Source organism: Myxine glutinosa, chromosome 7 (genome assembly GCF_964187855.1).
Source record: "Myxine glutinosa chromosome 7, kmMyxGlut1.1, whole genome shotgun sequence".
Classification (NCBI taxonomy): domain Eukaryota; kingdom Metazoa; phylum Chordata; class Myxini; order Myxiniformes; family Myxinidae; genus Myxine; species Myxine glutinosa.
In genome coordinates, this window is record NC_136267.1 from 9,836,107 (window position 1) to 9,852,079 (window position 15,973).

Below are 15,973 nucleotides of genomic sequence, written 5' to 3' on the forward strand. Positions count from 1 at the left end.
ACAGTATGTGTGTAGTCTTCTAACTTCAGTCGCTGTCAGGGCTGGTTCTCTCCGGGCACTGCGGCTTCCTCCACCAGAAGAAGTTAGCTTGCAGTGATTAATTCGGTGAATTCCGTCTCAACTTCGGATATTTCCGGCCGTGAAAAACTATCCGTATTTCTAAACTAAATATGTAAACCGCTTATACCATATTTCTGGCCGTGAAAAACTATCCCATACGGCCGCGAGATTTCAAAAAAATAATTCTTCGTCAATGTTAGAATATTTGACGCCGTTTTCACCCTCTGAAACGCGTAATAAGCTTTAAAAAATTTTTTTTCAAATGCTCGAATCTCATTGGTTCTGGTGTTTGATGACGATTTTCGTTGAAGATAACGAGGTTGGTCTTAACGTATTTTAATTACTAATTAGAGGCTCATTAGATTGTGAATCAAAGAACGACGGGTGAAACAAACTCCTATTGAACTCTTTCGCAATTGTTTTATGCAAACTTCCGCATCCGGTCGATGGCGGCCACCATTGAGTGATTTCATTTTAGAAATATTTTTGCAAATGCTCGACTCTCATTGGGTCCGGTGTTTGGTGACGCGTTTCGTTGAAGATAACCAGGCCCGTGCGGGCCGATGTTGGTCTTAAAGTATTTTAATAATACATTGGAGGTGCATAAGAATGTGAATCAAACAATGACGGGTGAAAGAAACTCCTAATGAACGTTTTAAATTTGTTATGCATACTTCCGCATCCGCAAGATGGCGGCCTCCACTGCGCTTCGGAATTCTCGAGCCAAGGCATAATCAGGTTTTCAACATAATACGTACGCGTTCATTGACAACACCGGCTTCTAACATCTGATCTGGTGTGTGAGTGTATCTACGCATAAGGAAGAACGCTATTGACAATTGGGTCACCACGTCAAAATCCAAGATGGCCGCCACCATATATATGTCTGAACCTTGTGAGCGGAATATCTTGAAAAATAAGCGAAGTACCAACTTCTAATCTGGTGAGTGGGTATATCTATGCATAAGGGAAAACGCTATTGAAAATTGGGTCGCCATGTCAAAATCCAAGATGGCCGCCTTGCGTCTTCCACTTTGTCAACTCGCATCACTTCACCGACGGGGGACCTAGGCGTAATGCTTGTCCTGTTTGATTTACCTTGCCATCGTTTTTCCTGTTTGATTTACCTTGCCATCATTTTTCCCATTTGATATACCCTACCATCGTTTTTCCCATTTCATTTACCTTGCCATCGTTTTTCCCACTTGATTTACCTTTCCATTATTTTTCCCGTTTGATTTACCTTGCCATCGTTTTTCCCGTTTGATTTACCTTGCCATCGTTTTTCCCGTTTGATTTACTTTGCCATCGTTTTTGCCATTTGATTTACCTTGCCATCGTTTTTCCCATTTGATTTACCTTGCCATCCTTTTTCCTGTTTGATTTACCTTGCCATCATTTTTCCCGTTTGATATACCCCACCATCGTTTTTCCCATTTCATTTACCTTGCCATCGTTTTTCCCACTTGATTTACCTTTCCATCATTTTTCCCATTTGATTTACCTTGCCATCATTTTTCCAGTTTGATTTATCTTGCCATTGTTTTCCCCCTTTTGATATACCTTGCCATCGTTTTTTCCATTTGATTTACTTTGCCATCGTTTTTCCCCTTTTGATATACCTTGCCATCGTTTTTCCCATTTGATTTACTTTGCCATCGTTTTTCCCATTTGATTTACCTTACCATCGTTTTCCCACTTGATTTACTTTGCCATCGTTTTTCCCATTTGATTTACCTTGCCATCGTTTTTCCCGTTTGATTTAGCTTGCCATCATTTTCCCCGTTTGATTTATCTTGCCATCGTTTTTCCCGGTTGATTTATCTTGCCATCGTTTTTCCCTTTTCATTTACCTTGCCATCATTTTTCCCGTTTGATTTCACTTGCCATTGTTTTTCCCTTTTGTTTTCCTTGCCATCGTTTTCCCCATTTGATTTACCTTGCCATCGTTTTTCCCATTTGATTTACCTTGCCATCGTTTTTCCCGTTTGATTTACCATGCCATAGTTTTTCCCATTTGATTTACCTTGCCATCGTTTTCCCCGTTTGATTTACCTTGCCATCGTTTTTCCCGTTTGATTTACCTTATCATCGTTATTCCCATTTGATTTACCTTGCCATCATTTTTCCAGTTTGATTTACCTAGCCATTGTTTTTCCCCTTTTGAGATACCTTGCCATCGTTTTTCCCATTTGATTTACTTTGCCATCGTTTTTCCCATTTGATTTACCCTGCCATCGTTTTTCCGGTTTGATTTACCTTACCATCGTTTTTCCCACTTGATTTACTTTGCCATCGTTTTTCCTGTTTGATTTACCTTGCCATCGTTTTTCCCGTTTGATTTACCTTGCCATCATTTTCCCCGTTTGATTTACCTTGCCATCGTTTTTCCCATTTGATTTATCTTGCCATCGTTTTTCCCTTTTCATTTACCTTGCCATCGTTTTTCCCATTTGATTTACCTTGCCATCGTTTTTCCCCATTTGATTTACCTTGCCTTCGTTTTTCCCGTTTGATTTACCTTGCCATCGTTTTTCCCGTTTGATTTACCTTGCCATCATTTTTCCCGTTTGATTTACCTTGCCATTGTTTTTTCCCTTTTGATTTACCTTGCCATCGTTTTCCCCATTTGATTTATCTTGCCATCGTTTTTCCCTTTTGATTTACCTTGCCATCATTTTCCCGGTTAATTTACTTTGCCATCGTTTTTTCCCTTTTGATTTACCGTGCCATCGGTTTTCCTGTTGGATTTTACCTTGCCATCGTTTTCCCGTTTGATTTACCTTGCCATCGGTTTTCCCATTTGATTTTACCTTGCCATCGTTTTTCCCATTTGATTTACCTTGCCATGGTTTTTCCCGTTTGATTTACCTTGCCATCGTTTTTCCCATTTGATTTACCTTCCATTGTTTTTTGCCTTTTGATTTACATTGCCATCGTTTTTCCCATTTGATTTACTTTGCCATCGTTTTCCCATTTGATTTGCCTTGCCATCGTTTTTCCCGTTTGATTTATCTTGCCATCGTTTTTCCCTTTTGATTTACCTCGCCATCGTTTTACCCAATTGATTTACCTTGCCATCGTTTTTTCCCGTTTGATTTACCTTGCCATCGGTTTTCCCTTTTGATTTTACCTTGCCATCGTTTTTCCCGTTTGATTTACCTTACCATAGTTTTTCCCATTTCATTTACTTTGCCATCGTTTTTCCCATTTCATTTACCTTGCCATCGTTTTCCCCGTTTGATTTACTTTGCCATCATTTTTCCAGTTTGATTTACCTTGCCATCGTTTTTCCCATTTGATTTACCTTGCCATCATTTTTCCCGTTTGATTTACCTTGCCATCGTTTTTCCTATTTGATTTACCTTGCCATTGTTTTTCCCTTTTGATATACCTTGCCATCGTTTTCCCCGTTTGATTTACCTTGCCATCGTTTTTCCCGTTTGATTTATCTTGCCATCGTTTTTCCCTTTTGATTTACCTTGCCATCGTTTTTCCCATTTGATTTTACCTGCCTTCGTTTTTCCCGTTTGATTTACCTTGCCATCATTTTTCCCATTTGATTTACCTTGCCATCATTTTTCCCATTTGATTTACCTTGCCATTGTTTATTCCCTTTTGATTTACCTTGCCATCATTTTTCCCGTTTGATTTACCTTGCCATTGTTTATTCCCTTTTGATTTACATTGCCATCATTTCCCCCATTTCATTCACCTTGCCATCGTTTTTCCCATTTGATTTAACTTGCCATCGTTTTTCCCATTTGATTTATCTTGCCATCGTTTTTCCCTTTTGATTTACCTTGCCACCGTTTTTCCCGTTTGATTTACTGTGCCATCGGTTTTCCCGTTTCATTTTACTTTGCCATCGTTTTCCCGTTTGATTTACCTTGCCATCGTTTTTCCCGTTTGATTTACTTTGCCATCGTTTTTCCCGTTTGATTTACCTTGCCATTGTTTTTTCCCTTTTGATTTACCTTCCCATCGTTTTTCCCATTTGATTTACTTTGCCATCGTTTTTCCCGTTTGATTTACCTTGCCATTGTTTTTTCCCTTTTGATTTACCTTCCCATCGTTTTTCCCGTTTGATTTACCTTGCCATCGTTTTTCCCGTTTGATTTACTTTGCCATCGTTTTTCCCGTTTGATTTACCTTGCCATTGTTTTTTCCCTTTTGATTTACCTTCCCATCGTTTTCCACATTTGATTTACCTTGCCATCGTTTTTCCTGTTTGATTTATCTTGCCATCGTTTTCCCCTTTGATTTACCTTGCCATCGTTTTTCCCTTTTGATTTACCTTGCCATCGTTTTTCCCGTTTGATTTACCTTGCCATCGTTTTTCCCCATTTGATTTACCGTGCCATCGGTTTTCCCATTGGATTTTACCTTGCCATCGTTTTCCCTTTTGATTTACCTTGCCATCGTTTTTCCCTTTTGATTTACCTTGCCATCGTTTTTCCCGTTTGATTTACCTTGCCATCGTTTTTTCCCGTTTGATTTACCTTGCCATCGTTTTTCCCGTTTGATTTTACCTTGCCTTCGTTTTTCCCGTTTGATTTACCTTGACATCATTTTTCCCGTTTGATTTACCTTGCCATCATTTTTCCCGTTTGATTTACCTTGCCATTGTTTATTCCCTTTTGATTTACATTGCCATCGTTTTCCCCGTTTCATTTACCTTGCCATCGTTTTTCCCATTTGATTTACCTTGCCATCGTTTTTCCCATTTGATTTATCTTGCCATCGTTTTTCCCTTTTGATTTACCTTGCCACCGTTTTTCCCGTTTGATTTACCCTTGCCATCGTTTTTTCCCGTTTGATTTGCTGTGCCATCGGTTTTCCCGTTTGATTTTACCTTGCCATCGTTTTCCCGTTTGATTTACCTTGCCATCGTTTTTCCCATTTGATTTACCTTGCCATCGTTTTTCCCGTTTGATTTACCTTGCCATTGTTTTTTCCCTTTTGATTTACCTTGCCATCGTTTTCCCCATTTGATTTACCTTGCCATCGTTTTTCCTGTTTGATTTATCTTGCCATCGTTTTTCCCATTTGATTTACCTTGCCATCGTTTTCCCCATTTGATTTACCTTGCCATCGTTTTTCCTGTTTGATTTATCTTGCCATCGTTTTTCCCATTTGATTTACCTTGCCATCGTTTTCCCCATTTGATTTATCTTGCCATCGTTTTCCCCATTTGATTTATCTTGCCATCGTTTTTCCTGTTTGATTTATCTTGCCATCGTTTTTCCCCTTTGATTTATCTTGCCATCGTTTTTCCCCTTTGATTTACCTTGCCATCGTTTTTCCCCTTTGATTTATCTTGCCATCGTTTTTCCCCTTTGATTTACCTTGCCATCGTTTTTCCCCTTTGATTTACCTTGCCATCGTTTTCCCCATTTGATTTATCTTGCCATCGTTTTTCCTGTTTGATTTATCTTGCCATCGTTTTTCCCCTTTGATTTACCTTGCCATCGTTTTTCCCTTTTGATTTACCTTGCCATCGTTTTTCCCATTTGATTTACCTTGCCATCGTTTTCCCCATTTGATTTATCTTGCCATCGTTTTCCCCATTTGATTTATCTTGCCATCGTTTTTCCCCTTTGATTTACCTTGCCATCGTTTTTCCCCTTTGATTTACCTTGCCATCGTTTTCCCCATTTGATTTATCTTGCCATCGTTTTCCCCATTTGATTTATCTTGCCATCGTTTTTCCCCTTTGATTTACCTTGCCATCGTTTTTCCCCATTTGATTTATCTTGCCATCGTTTTTCCCCTTTGATTTACCTTGCCATCGTTTTTCCCATTTGATTTACCTTGCCATCGTTTTCCCCATTTGATTTATCTTGCCATCGTTTTCCCCATTTGATTTATCTTGCCATCGTTTTTCCCCTTTGATTTACCTTGCCATCGTTTTTCCCTTTTGATTTACCTTGCCATCGTTTTTCCCATTTGATTTACCTTGCCATCGTTTTTTCCCGTTTGATTTACCTTGCCATCAATAAAGCGTTCACCTGATGATGAATGGTGTGCCTAATTGTCTATGCGAGTCTCGAATGATTTCAGAGGGTATGGAGTGTACGGGGGGTAAGGAGGATACGGAGGGTAAAGAGAGTATGGAGGCTGTGGAGGGGGATTTGCTCACTAACAGAGGGTAAGGAGGGTATGGAGTGTATGGAGGATATGGTGGGTATGGAGGAAATGGAGGGTATTGAGGATATGGAGGATATGGAGTGTATGGAGGATATGAGTGTCTGGCGGGTATGGCGGGTATGGAGGATATGGAGTGAATGGAGTGTATGGAGGATATGGAGTGTATGGAGGATATTGAGGATATGTAGATTATGGAGGATATGGAGTGAATGGATTGTATGGAGTGTATGGAGGATATTGAGGATATGTAGATTATGGAGGGTATGGAGTGAATGGAGGATATGGAGTGTATGGAGGGTATGGAGGATATGGAGTGAATGGAGTGTATGGAGGATATGGAGTGTATGGAGGATATTGAGGATATGTAGATTATGGAGGGTATGGAGTGAATGGAGTGTATGGAGGATATGGAGTGTATGGAGTGTATGGAGGATATTGAGGATATGGAGTGTATGGAGGATATTTAGGATATGGACTGTATGGAGGATATTTAGGATATTGAGGATATGGAGTGTATGGCGGATATTGAGGATATGGAGTGTATGGCGGATATTGAGGATATGGAGTGTATGGAGGATATGGAGTGTAATGGAGGATATTGAGGATATGGAGTGTATGGAGGATATTTAGGATATGGAGTGTATGGCGGATATTGAGGATATGTCGATTATGGAGGGTATGGAGAGTATTTGCTCACGATGGGAGGGTATGGATGGTCAGGAGCGTATGGAAGGTATGGAGATTATGGAGGGTATGGAGGATAACAATATATATATGGAGGGTAAGAGTAAGGAAGGTATGGAGGATAGGGAGAGTATGGAGGGTATGGAGGATAGGGAGAGTATGGACTATGGAGGGTAAGGGGAGGGTAACTAGAGTATGGAGGATCTGGAGGGCAAGTTTGTCAGGAAAGTCGACGTGATTGTATTATTTCAGGAGACAGGAAACGGTAGGAATTTCCTCCCTGTGAAGGAGCCCAATCGCGGATCTTGTGCGGAGCGAGGTGCTTCCTGGTTGGTAAAAGCGGTAACGATCCTCTCTCCCTCTGTCCCCGCTCCGTCTCCCTCTGTCCAATCGGCACCAAGGGACCTCCTCGTGCGGCTCGTGCAGAGAAATCTACGGAGAGGCCGAGGTTGGGTAAGGAACGAAGCGGATAGGGGGTAGTTCGTGCGGGGATGTCGGTGTGCGTCAGCGTGAGGGAGGAGGACGGGACGAGGCACGTGTATCGTATTTGGTACGTGGAGTAGGCTACAGATATTGGTGTGTTGTGCGGGTCGTGGTGTACAGATATTCATATTGGTGTGCTGTGAGGGTCGTGGTGTGCTGTGCGGGTGGGTCGTGGTGTGCTGTGCGGGTCGTGGTGTGCTGTGCGGGTCGTGATGTACACGGAGTGGTGTGCGGTGTGGGTCGTGGTGTACACGGAGTGGTGTGCGGTGCGGGTCGTGGTGTACACGGAGTGGTGTGCGGTGCGGGTCGTGGTGTACACGGAGTGGTGTGCGGTGCGGGTCGTGGTGTACACGGAGTGGTGTGCGGTGCGGGTCGTGGTGTGCTATGCGGGTCGTGGTGTGCTGTGTGCGGATCGTGGTGTGCTGTGTGCGGATCGTGGCGTGCTGTGTGCGGATCGTGGTGTACAGGGAGTGAGTGGTGTGCTTTGCGGGTCGTGGTGTACAGGGAGTGAGTGGTGTGCTGTGCGGGTAGGGGTGTACACGGAGTGGTGTGCGGTGTGGGTCGTGGTGTACACGGAGTGGTGTGCGGTGCGGGTCGTGGTGTACACGGAGTGGTGTGCGGTGCGGGTCGTGGTGTACACGGAGTGGTGTGCGTTGCGGGTCGTGCTGTGCTGGTCGTGGTGTGCTGTGTGCGGATCGTGGTGTGCTGTGCCGGTCGTGGTGTGCTGTGCCGGTCGTGGTGTGCTGTGCCGGTCGTGGTGTGCTGTGCGGGTCGTGGTGTGCTGTGCGGATCGTGGTGTGCTGTGCGGGTCGTGGTGTGCTGTGCGGGTCGTGGTGTGCTTGCTATGCGGGTCGTGGTGTACAGGGAGTGGTGTGCGGTGCGGGTCGTGGTGTACAGAGAGTGGTGTGCTGTGTGGGTCGTGGTATACAGATATTGGTGTGCTGTGAGGGTTGTCGTGTACAGGAAGTGAGTGGTGTGCTGTGCGGGTCGTGGTGTACACGGAGTGGTGTGCTGTGCGGGTCGTGGTGTACACGGAGTGGTGTGCGGGTCGTGGTGTACACGGAGTGGTGTGCGGGTCGTGGTGTACACGGAGTGGTGTGCGGTGCGGGTCGTGGTGTACACGGAGTGGTGTGCGGGTCGTGGTGTACAGGAAGTGGTGTGCGGTGCGGGTCGTGGTGTACAGGGAGTGGTGTGCGGTGCGGGTCGTGGTGTACAGGGAGTGGTGTGTGTGTGTGTGTGTGTGTGTGTGTGTGTGTGTGTGTGTGTGTGTGTGTGTGTGTGTGTGTGTGTGTGTGTGTGTGTGTGTGTGTGTGTGTGTGTGTGTGTGTGTGTGTGTGTCAGTCACGTGTCACAAAGACGTGTTTGTGTTGGAGTAAAAGGGTTCATCATATGAACGGAGGTAAAAAAAGTAACTTGTTTTGATGAAATAGTTAAGGCAGGTAACACCACTCCGTGTGACCGAGCTCACGCATCTTACGTCGTTACATTTTATTTCAAAGAGCGAAAACATCACCCTTGGGACAAACGTAATATCCCAAAATGTGGAAATGGAAAAAGTGGTTAAATTAAGCCAGACGATACGAAGGAATAAATGAAACCCAGGTGTTGTTGAGATAGCGATTGAGGCTGTAAAACCTTGGTAGATACAGAGATTGAGGCTGTAAAACCCTGGTAGGTATAGAGATTGAGGCTGTAAAACCTTGGTAGATACAGAGATTGAGGCTGTAAAACCCTGGTAGGTATAGAGATTGAGGCTGTAAAACCTTGGTAGGTATAGAGATTGAGGCTGTAAAACCTTGGTAGGTATAGAGATTGAGGCTGTAAAACCCTGGTAGGTATAGAGATTGAGGCTGTAAAACCTTGGTAGGTATAGAGATTGAGGCTGTAAAACCTTGGTAGGTATAAAGATTGAGGCTGTAAAACCCTGGTAGGTATAGAGATTGAGGCTGTAAAACCTTGGTAGGTATAGAGATTGAGGCAGTAAAACCTTGGTAGGTATAGAGATTGAGGCTGTAAAACATTGGTAGGTATAGAGATTGAGGCTGTAAAACCCTGGTAGGTATAGAGATTGAGGCTGTAAAACCCTGGTAGGTATAGAGATTGGGGCTGTAAAACCTTGGTCGGTATAGAGATTGAGGCTGTAAAACCTTGGTAGGTATAGAGATTGAGGCTGTAAAACCCTGGTAGGTATAGAGATTGAGGCTGTAAAACCTTGGTAGGTATAGAGATTGAGGCTGTAAAACCCTGGTAGGTATAGAGATTGAGGCTGTAAAACCCTGGTAGGTATAGAGATTGAGGGTGTAAAACCTTGGTAGGTATAGAGATTGAGGCTGTAAAACCCTGGTAGGTATAGAGATTGAGGGTGTAAAACCTTGGTTGGTAGGCACAGAGATTGAGGCTGTAAAACCCTGGTCGGTATAGAGATTGAGGCTGTAAAGCCTTGGTAGGTGTAGAGATTGAGGATGTAAAACCCTGGTAGGTGTAGTGATTGAGGATGTAAAACCTTGGTAGATACAGAGATTGAGGATGGAAAACCTTGGTCGGCATAGAGATTGAGGCTGTAAAGCCTTGGTAGGTGTAGAGATTGAGGATGTAAAACCCTGGTAGGTATAGAGATTGAGGGTGTAAAACCTTGGTTGGTAGGCACAGAGATTGAGGCTGTAAAACCCTGGTCGGTATAGAGATTGAGGCTGTAAAGCCTTGGTAGGTGTAGAGATTGAGGATGTAAAACCCTGGTAGGTGTAGTGATTGAGGATGTAAAACCTTGGTAGATACAGAGATTGAGGATGGAAAACCTTGGTCGGCATAGAGATTGAGGATGTAAAACCTTGGTAGGTATAGAGATTGAGGATGTGAAACCTTGGCCGGAATAGAGATTGAGGATGTAAAACCTTGGTAGGTATAGAGATTGAGGATGTAAAACCTTGGTAGGAAAAGAGATTGAGGATGTAAAACCTTGGTAGGTATAGAGATTGAGGATGTAAAACCTTGGTAGGTATAGAGATTGAGGCTGTAAAACCTTGGTAGGTATAGAGATTGAGGATGTAAAACCTTGGTCTGAATAGAGATTGAGGATGTAAAACCTTGGTAGGTATAGAGATTGAGGATGTAAAACCTTGGTAGTTATAGAGATTGAGGATGTAAAACCTTTGTCGGTATAGAGATTGAGGATGTAAAACCTTGGGAGGTATAGAGATTGAGGATGTAAAACCTTGGGAGGTGTAGAGATTGAGGATGTAAAACCCTGGTAGCTATATAGATTGAGGATGTAAAACCCTGGTAGGTAGAGAGATTGAGGATGTAAAACCTTGGTATGTATAGAGATTGAGGCTGTAAAACCTTGGTCGGTATAGAGATTGAGGCTGTTAAACCTTGGTAGGTATAGAGATTGAGGCTTTAAAACCCTGGTAGGTATAGAGATTGAGGATGTAAAACCTTGGTAGGTATAGAGATTGAGGCTGTAAAACCTTTGTAGGTACAGAGATTGATTGAGGATGTAAAACCTTGGTCGGAATAGAGATTGAGGCTGTAAAGCCTTGGTCAGTATCGAGATTGAGGTTGTAAAAGCCTCGTAGGTATAGAGATTGAGGCTGTAAAGCCTTGGTCGGTATGGAGATTGAGGTTGTAAAACCCTGGTAGGTATAGAGATTGAGGTTGTAAAACCATGGTAGGTATCGAGATTGAGGCTGTAAAACCTTGGTAGGTATTGAGATTGAGGTTTTAAAACCCTGGTAGGTATAGAGATTGAGGATGTAAAATCCTGGTAGGTATAGAGATTGATGTTGTAAAACCCTGGTAGGTATAGAGATTGAGGCTGTAAAACCTTGGTAGGTTTAGAGATTGAGGATGTAAAACCCTGGTCGGTATAGAGATTGAGGCTGTAAAACCCTGGTAGGTTTAGAGATTGAGGATGTAAAACCCTGGTCGGTATCGAGATTGAGGCTGTAAAACCCTGGTAGGTATAGAGATTGAGGCTGTAAAATCTTGGTAGGCACAGAGATTGAGGCTGTCAAACCCTGGTAGGTATAGAGATTGAGGCTGTAAAACCCTGGTAGGTATAGAGATTGAGGCTGTAAAACCCTGGTAGGTATAGAGATTGAGGCTGTAAAACCCTGGTAGGTATAGAGATTGAGGCTGTAAAACCTTGGTAGGCACAGAGATTGAGGCTGTAAAACCCTGGTCGGCACAGAGATTGAGGATGTAAAACCTTGGTAGGTATAGAGATTGAGGCTGTAAAACCCTGGTAGGTATCGAGATTGAGGCTGTAAAACCCTGGTAGGTATAGAGATTGAGGATGTAAAACCTTGGTCAGTATAGAGATTGAGGCTGTAAAACCTTTGTAGGTACAGAGATTGAGGATGTAAAACCTTGGTCGGTATAGAGATTGAGGCTGTAAAGCCTTGGTCAGTATCGAGATTGAGGTTGTAAAACCCTGGTAGGAAAAGAGATTGAGGCTGTAAAGCCTTGTTCGGTATAGAGATTGAGGTTTAAAACTCTGGTAGGTATAGAGATTGAGGTTGTAAAACCCTGGTAGGTATAGAGATTGAGGTTGTAAAACCCTGGTAGGTATAGAGATTGAGGCTGTAAAACCTTGGTAGGTTTAGAGATTGAGGATGTAAAACCCTGGTTCTGTATAGACATTGAGGCTGTAAAACCCTGGTAGGTTTAGAGATTGATGATGTAAAATCCTGGTAGGTCTAGAGATTGAGGCTGTAAAACCCTGGTAGGTTTAGAGATTGAGGATGTAAAACCCTGGTAGGTCTAGAGATTGAGGCTGTAAAACCTTGGTAGGCACAGAGATTGAGGATGGAAAACCTTGGTAGGTACAGAGATTGAGGATGTAAAACCTTGGTAGGTACAGAGATTGAGGATGTAAAACCCTGGTAGGTCTAGAGATTGAGGCTGTAAAACCTTGGTAGGCACAGAGATTGAGGATGGAAAACCTTGGTAGGTACAGAGATCGAGGATGTAAAACCTTGGTAGGCACAGAGATTGAGGATGGAAAACCCTGGTAGGTCTAGAGATTGAGGCTGTAAAACCTTGGTAGGCACAGAGATTGAGGATGGAAAACCTTGGTAGGTACAGAGATTGAGGATGGAAAACCTTGGTAGGTCTAGAGATTGAGGCTGTAAAACCCTGGTAGGTCTAGAGATTGAGGCTGTAAAATCCTGGTAGGTCTAGAGATTGAGGCTGTAAAACCCTGGTAGGTTTAGAGATTGAGGATGTAAAACCCTGGTAGGTCTAGAGATTGAGGCTGTAAAATCCTGGTAGGTCTAGAGATTGAGGCTGTAAAACCCTGGTAGGTTTAGAGATTGAGGATGTAAAACCCTGGTAGGTCTAGAGATTGAGGCTGTAAAACCTTGGTAGGCACAGAGATTGAGGATGGAAAACCTTGGTAGGTACAGAGATTGAGGATGTAAAACCTTGGTAGGCACAGAGATTGAGGATGGAAAACCCTGGTAGGTCTAGAGATTGAGGCTGTAAAACCTTGGTAGGCACAGAGATTGAGGATGGAAAACCTTGGTAGGTACAGAGATTGAGGATGTAAAACCTTGGTAGGTATAGAGATTGAGGATGTAAAACCTTGGTAGGTATAGAGATTGAGGATGTAAAACCTTGGTAGGTATAGAGATTGAGGATGTAAAACCTTGGGAGGTATAGAGATTGAGGATGTAAAACCTTGGGAGGTATAGAGATTGAGGATGTAAAACCTTGTTAGGTATTGAGATTGAGGCTGTAAAACCCTGGTAGGTATAGAGATTGAGGATGTAAAACCCTGGTAGGCATCGAGATTGAGGCTGTAAAACCTTGGTAGGCACAGAGATTGAGGATGTAAAACCTTGGTTGGTATAGAGATTGAGGATGTAAAACCTTGGTAGGTACAGAGATTGAGGATGTAAAACCTTGGTAGGCATCGAGATTGAGGCTGTAAAACCTTGGTAGGCACAGAGATTGAGGATGTTAAACCTTGGTTGGTATAGAGATTGAGGATGTAAAACCTTGGTAGGTACAGAGATTGAGGATGTAAAACCTTGGTAGGCATCGAGATTGAGGCTGTAAAACCTTGGTAGGCACAGAGATTGAGGATGTTAAACCTTGGTTGGTATAGAGATTGAGGATGTAAAACCTTGGTAGGTATAGAGATTGAGGATTTAAAACCCTGGTAGGTATAGAGATTGAGGATGTAAAACCCTGGTCGGTATAGAGATTGAGGCTGTAAAACCCTGGTCGGTATAGAGATTGAGGCTGTAAAACCCTGGTAGGTTTAGAGATTGAGGATTTAAAACCCTGGTAGGTATCGAGATTGAGGCTGTAAAACCCTGGTCGGTATAGAGATTGAGGCTGTAAAACCCTGGTAGGTTTAGAGATTGAGGATGTAAAACCCTGGTCGATATAGAGATTGAGGATGTAAAACCTTGGTCGGTATTGAGATTGAGGCTGTAAAACCCTGGTAGGCATAGAGATTGAGGATGTAAAACCCTGGTAGGTATCGAGATTGAGGCTGTAACACCCTGGTCGGTATAGAGATTGAGGCTGTAAAACCCTGGTAGGTTTAGAGATTGAGGATGTAAAACCCTGGTAGGTATAGAGATTGAGGATATAAAACCCTGGTAGGTATCGAGCTTGAGGCTGTAAAACCCTGGTAGGTATAGAGATTGAGGCTGTAAAACCCTGGTTGGTATAGAGATTGAGGCTGTAAAACCCTGGTAGGTTTAGAGATTGAGGATGTAAAACCCTGGTAGGTATAGAGATTGAGGATATAAAACCCTGGTAGGTATCGAGATTGAGGCTGTAAAACCCTGGTCGGTATAGAGATTGAGGCTGTAAAACCCTGGTAGGTTTAGAGATTGAGGATGTAAAACCCTGGTAGGTATAGAGATTGAGGATATAAAACCCTGGTAGGTATCGAGCTTGAGGCTGTAAAACCCTGGTCGGTATAGAGATTGAGGCTGTAAAACCCTGGTAGGTTTAGAGATTGAGGCTGTAAAACCCTGGTAGGTTTAGAGATTGAGGATGTAAAACCTTGGTAGGTTTAGAGATTGAGGATGTAAAACCTTGGTAGGTTTAGAGATTGAGGATGTAAAAGCCTGGTCGGTATAGAGATTGAGGCTGTAAAACCTTGGTAGGCACAGAGATTGAGGATGGAAAACCTTGTTAGGTACAGAGATTGAGGATGTAAAACCTTGGTAGGTACAGAGATTGAGGATGTAAAACCTTGGTAGGTACAGAGATTGAGGATGTAAAACCCTGGTAGGTATAGAGATTGAGGATGTAAAACCTTGGTAGGTATGGAGATTGAGGAGGTAAAACCTTGGTAGGTACAGAGATTGAGGATGTAAAACCTTGGTAGGTTTAGAGATTGAGGATGTAAAACCCTGGTAGGTATAGAGATTGAGCCCCTGTGAGCCCCTGTGAGCCTCTCTGGGTCCCTGTGATATGTTCACTATCCGCTGATAAAGATCAGTTGTGCTTTCCTCTTTGAAGTACCCCTTCAGAATGATCTTCAGTTCCCCTAGTGTCAAGTCATTCTTGATCTCCAACATATTTCGCAAACTCAGTCCTGGGCTGACTGCTTTTATTACTGCATCAACAATCTCTGATTCCCCATGTCTCTTGCAGAGGCCTGCCTCAATCTGGTGCATGAGGTTTGTTTGAGACAGCCTATCCTTTTGACCCCCTTCCCCAATTTGTCCCTGAATTTTGAATTCTCGTCGAATTGTCACTTCTGGGAGTTTACCTTGTGTCGGTTTGATGACTTCTGTTGGGTAACTGCCCCATCTTTCCAGTTTTAGGCTGAGGGATCTAAGACCTTCCTCCAATGTCTCTCTGGATTCTTCTTGGGACTTCTGCAACCCATAACATTGTGCTTTTAGGAGCTCAAACTGATGGCGTGCTGACACTGCGTCTCCAGGTTCCTGGTGTGTTTCTCCGAGTGTCTCCACAAAGACCAGGAAGTTCTGCACAAACTGTTGTGCCTCAACCCATTCCTGTTGTTCTTCAACAACGTCTAACTCACGTTCTGCTGCTCTGATCAAAGTGCGCCTGTTATTTTGTCTCCAGGCCTCATCTTCCCCTGAAAAACATTTCAAACAACTACAGGCCTCAATAAGCTGGTCCTGGTCTAACTAATTTAACACAGTGCTGGCACTCTCCTGCAGCTGTTCGAGATTCATCTTGGCCAACAGCTTTTGCTCTGTAGCCATTTTTTTTGTTTTTTTTGTAAAAGGTTCGATTTACTGGAGGAGTTGGTTCAGGCTCTTGTGCTTGATGAAAAACTCCTCCTGCCTGGCTCGTCAAAATGTTGCACTATGACAGTATTCCGGTGTGATGGTGCAGGGTGATGAGGTAGATGGATCAGAGCAGAGTCGCCATTCCAATTCCAAATTCTTTTACTGGAATAATATAATCAAAGATGCACAACATGAGATGCCGGCCTGGCGCATTCAAAGACAATATTCGCGGCAACCGGATGTGCTGTAAGAACAGTCGTGTTCACCGTTCAATTAATCATGCACAGAATGCTTGCATTAATCCTAATATCCCAACAAATAACATCGCTAACCAAACAACGTAATCAATCACGGTATCACTGTAC

The 15,973-nt window shown here is 43.3% G+C and overlaps 1 protein-coding gene across 2 annotated transcripts in view; it reads left to right on the forward strand.

Annotated features, from left to right (window-relative positions):
• The first annotated feature begins 7,201 nt into the window (after positions 1-7,201).
• Positions 7,202-15,973, forward strand: part of LOC137430975 (uncharacterized) — a 183,123-nt gene continuing 174,351 nt past the window's right edge. Inside the window, exon 1 of one of the 2 annotated variants that reach the window (XM_068121787.2) lies at positions 7,202-7,347. Coding sequence is in view for 1 of the 2 variants with exons in the window: in XM_068121788.2 (XP_067977889.2) it covers positions 7,386-7,444 (59 nt within the window). In the remaining variant the exon portion in view is untranslated. Of the gene's footprint in view, positions 7,445-15,973 lie in introns of both variants that reach the window. The other variant, XM_068121788.2, reaches the window with a different exon arrangement.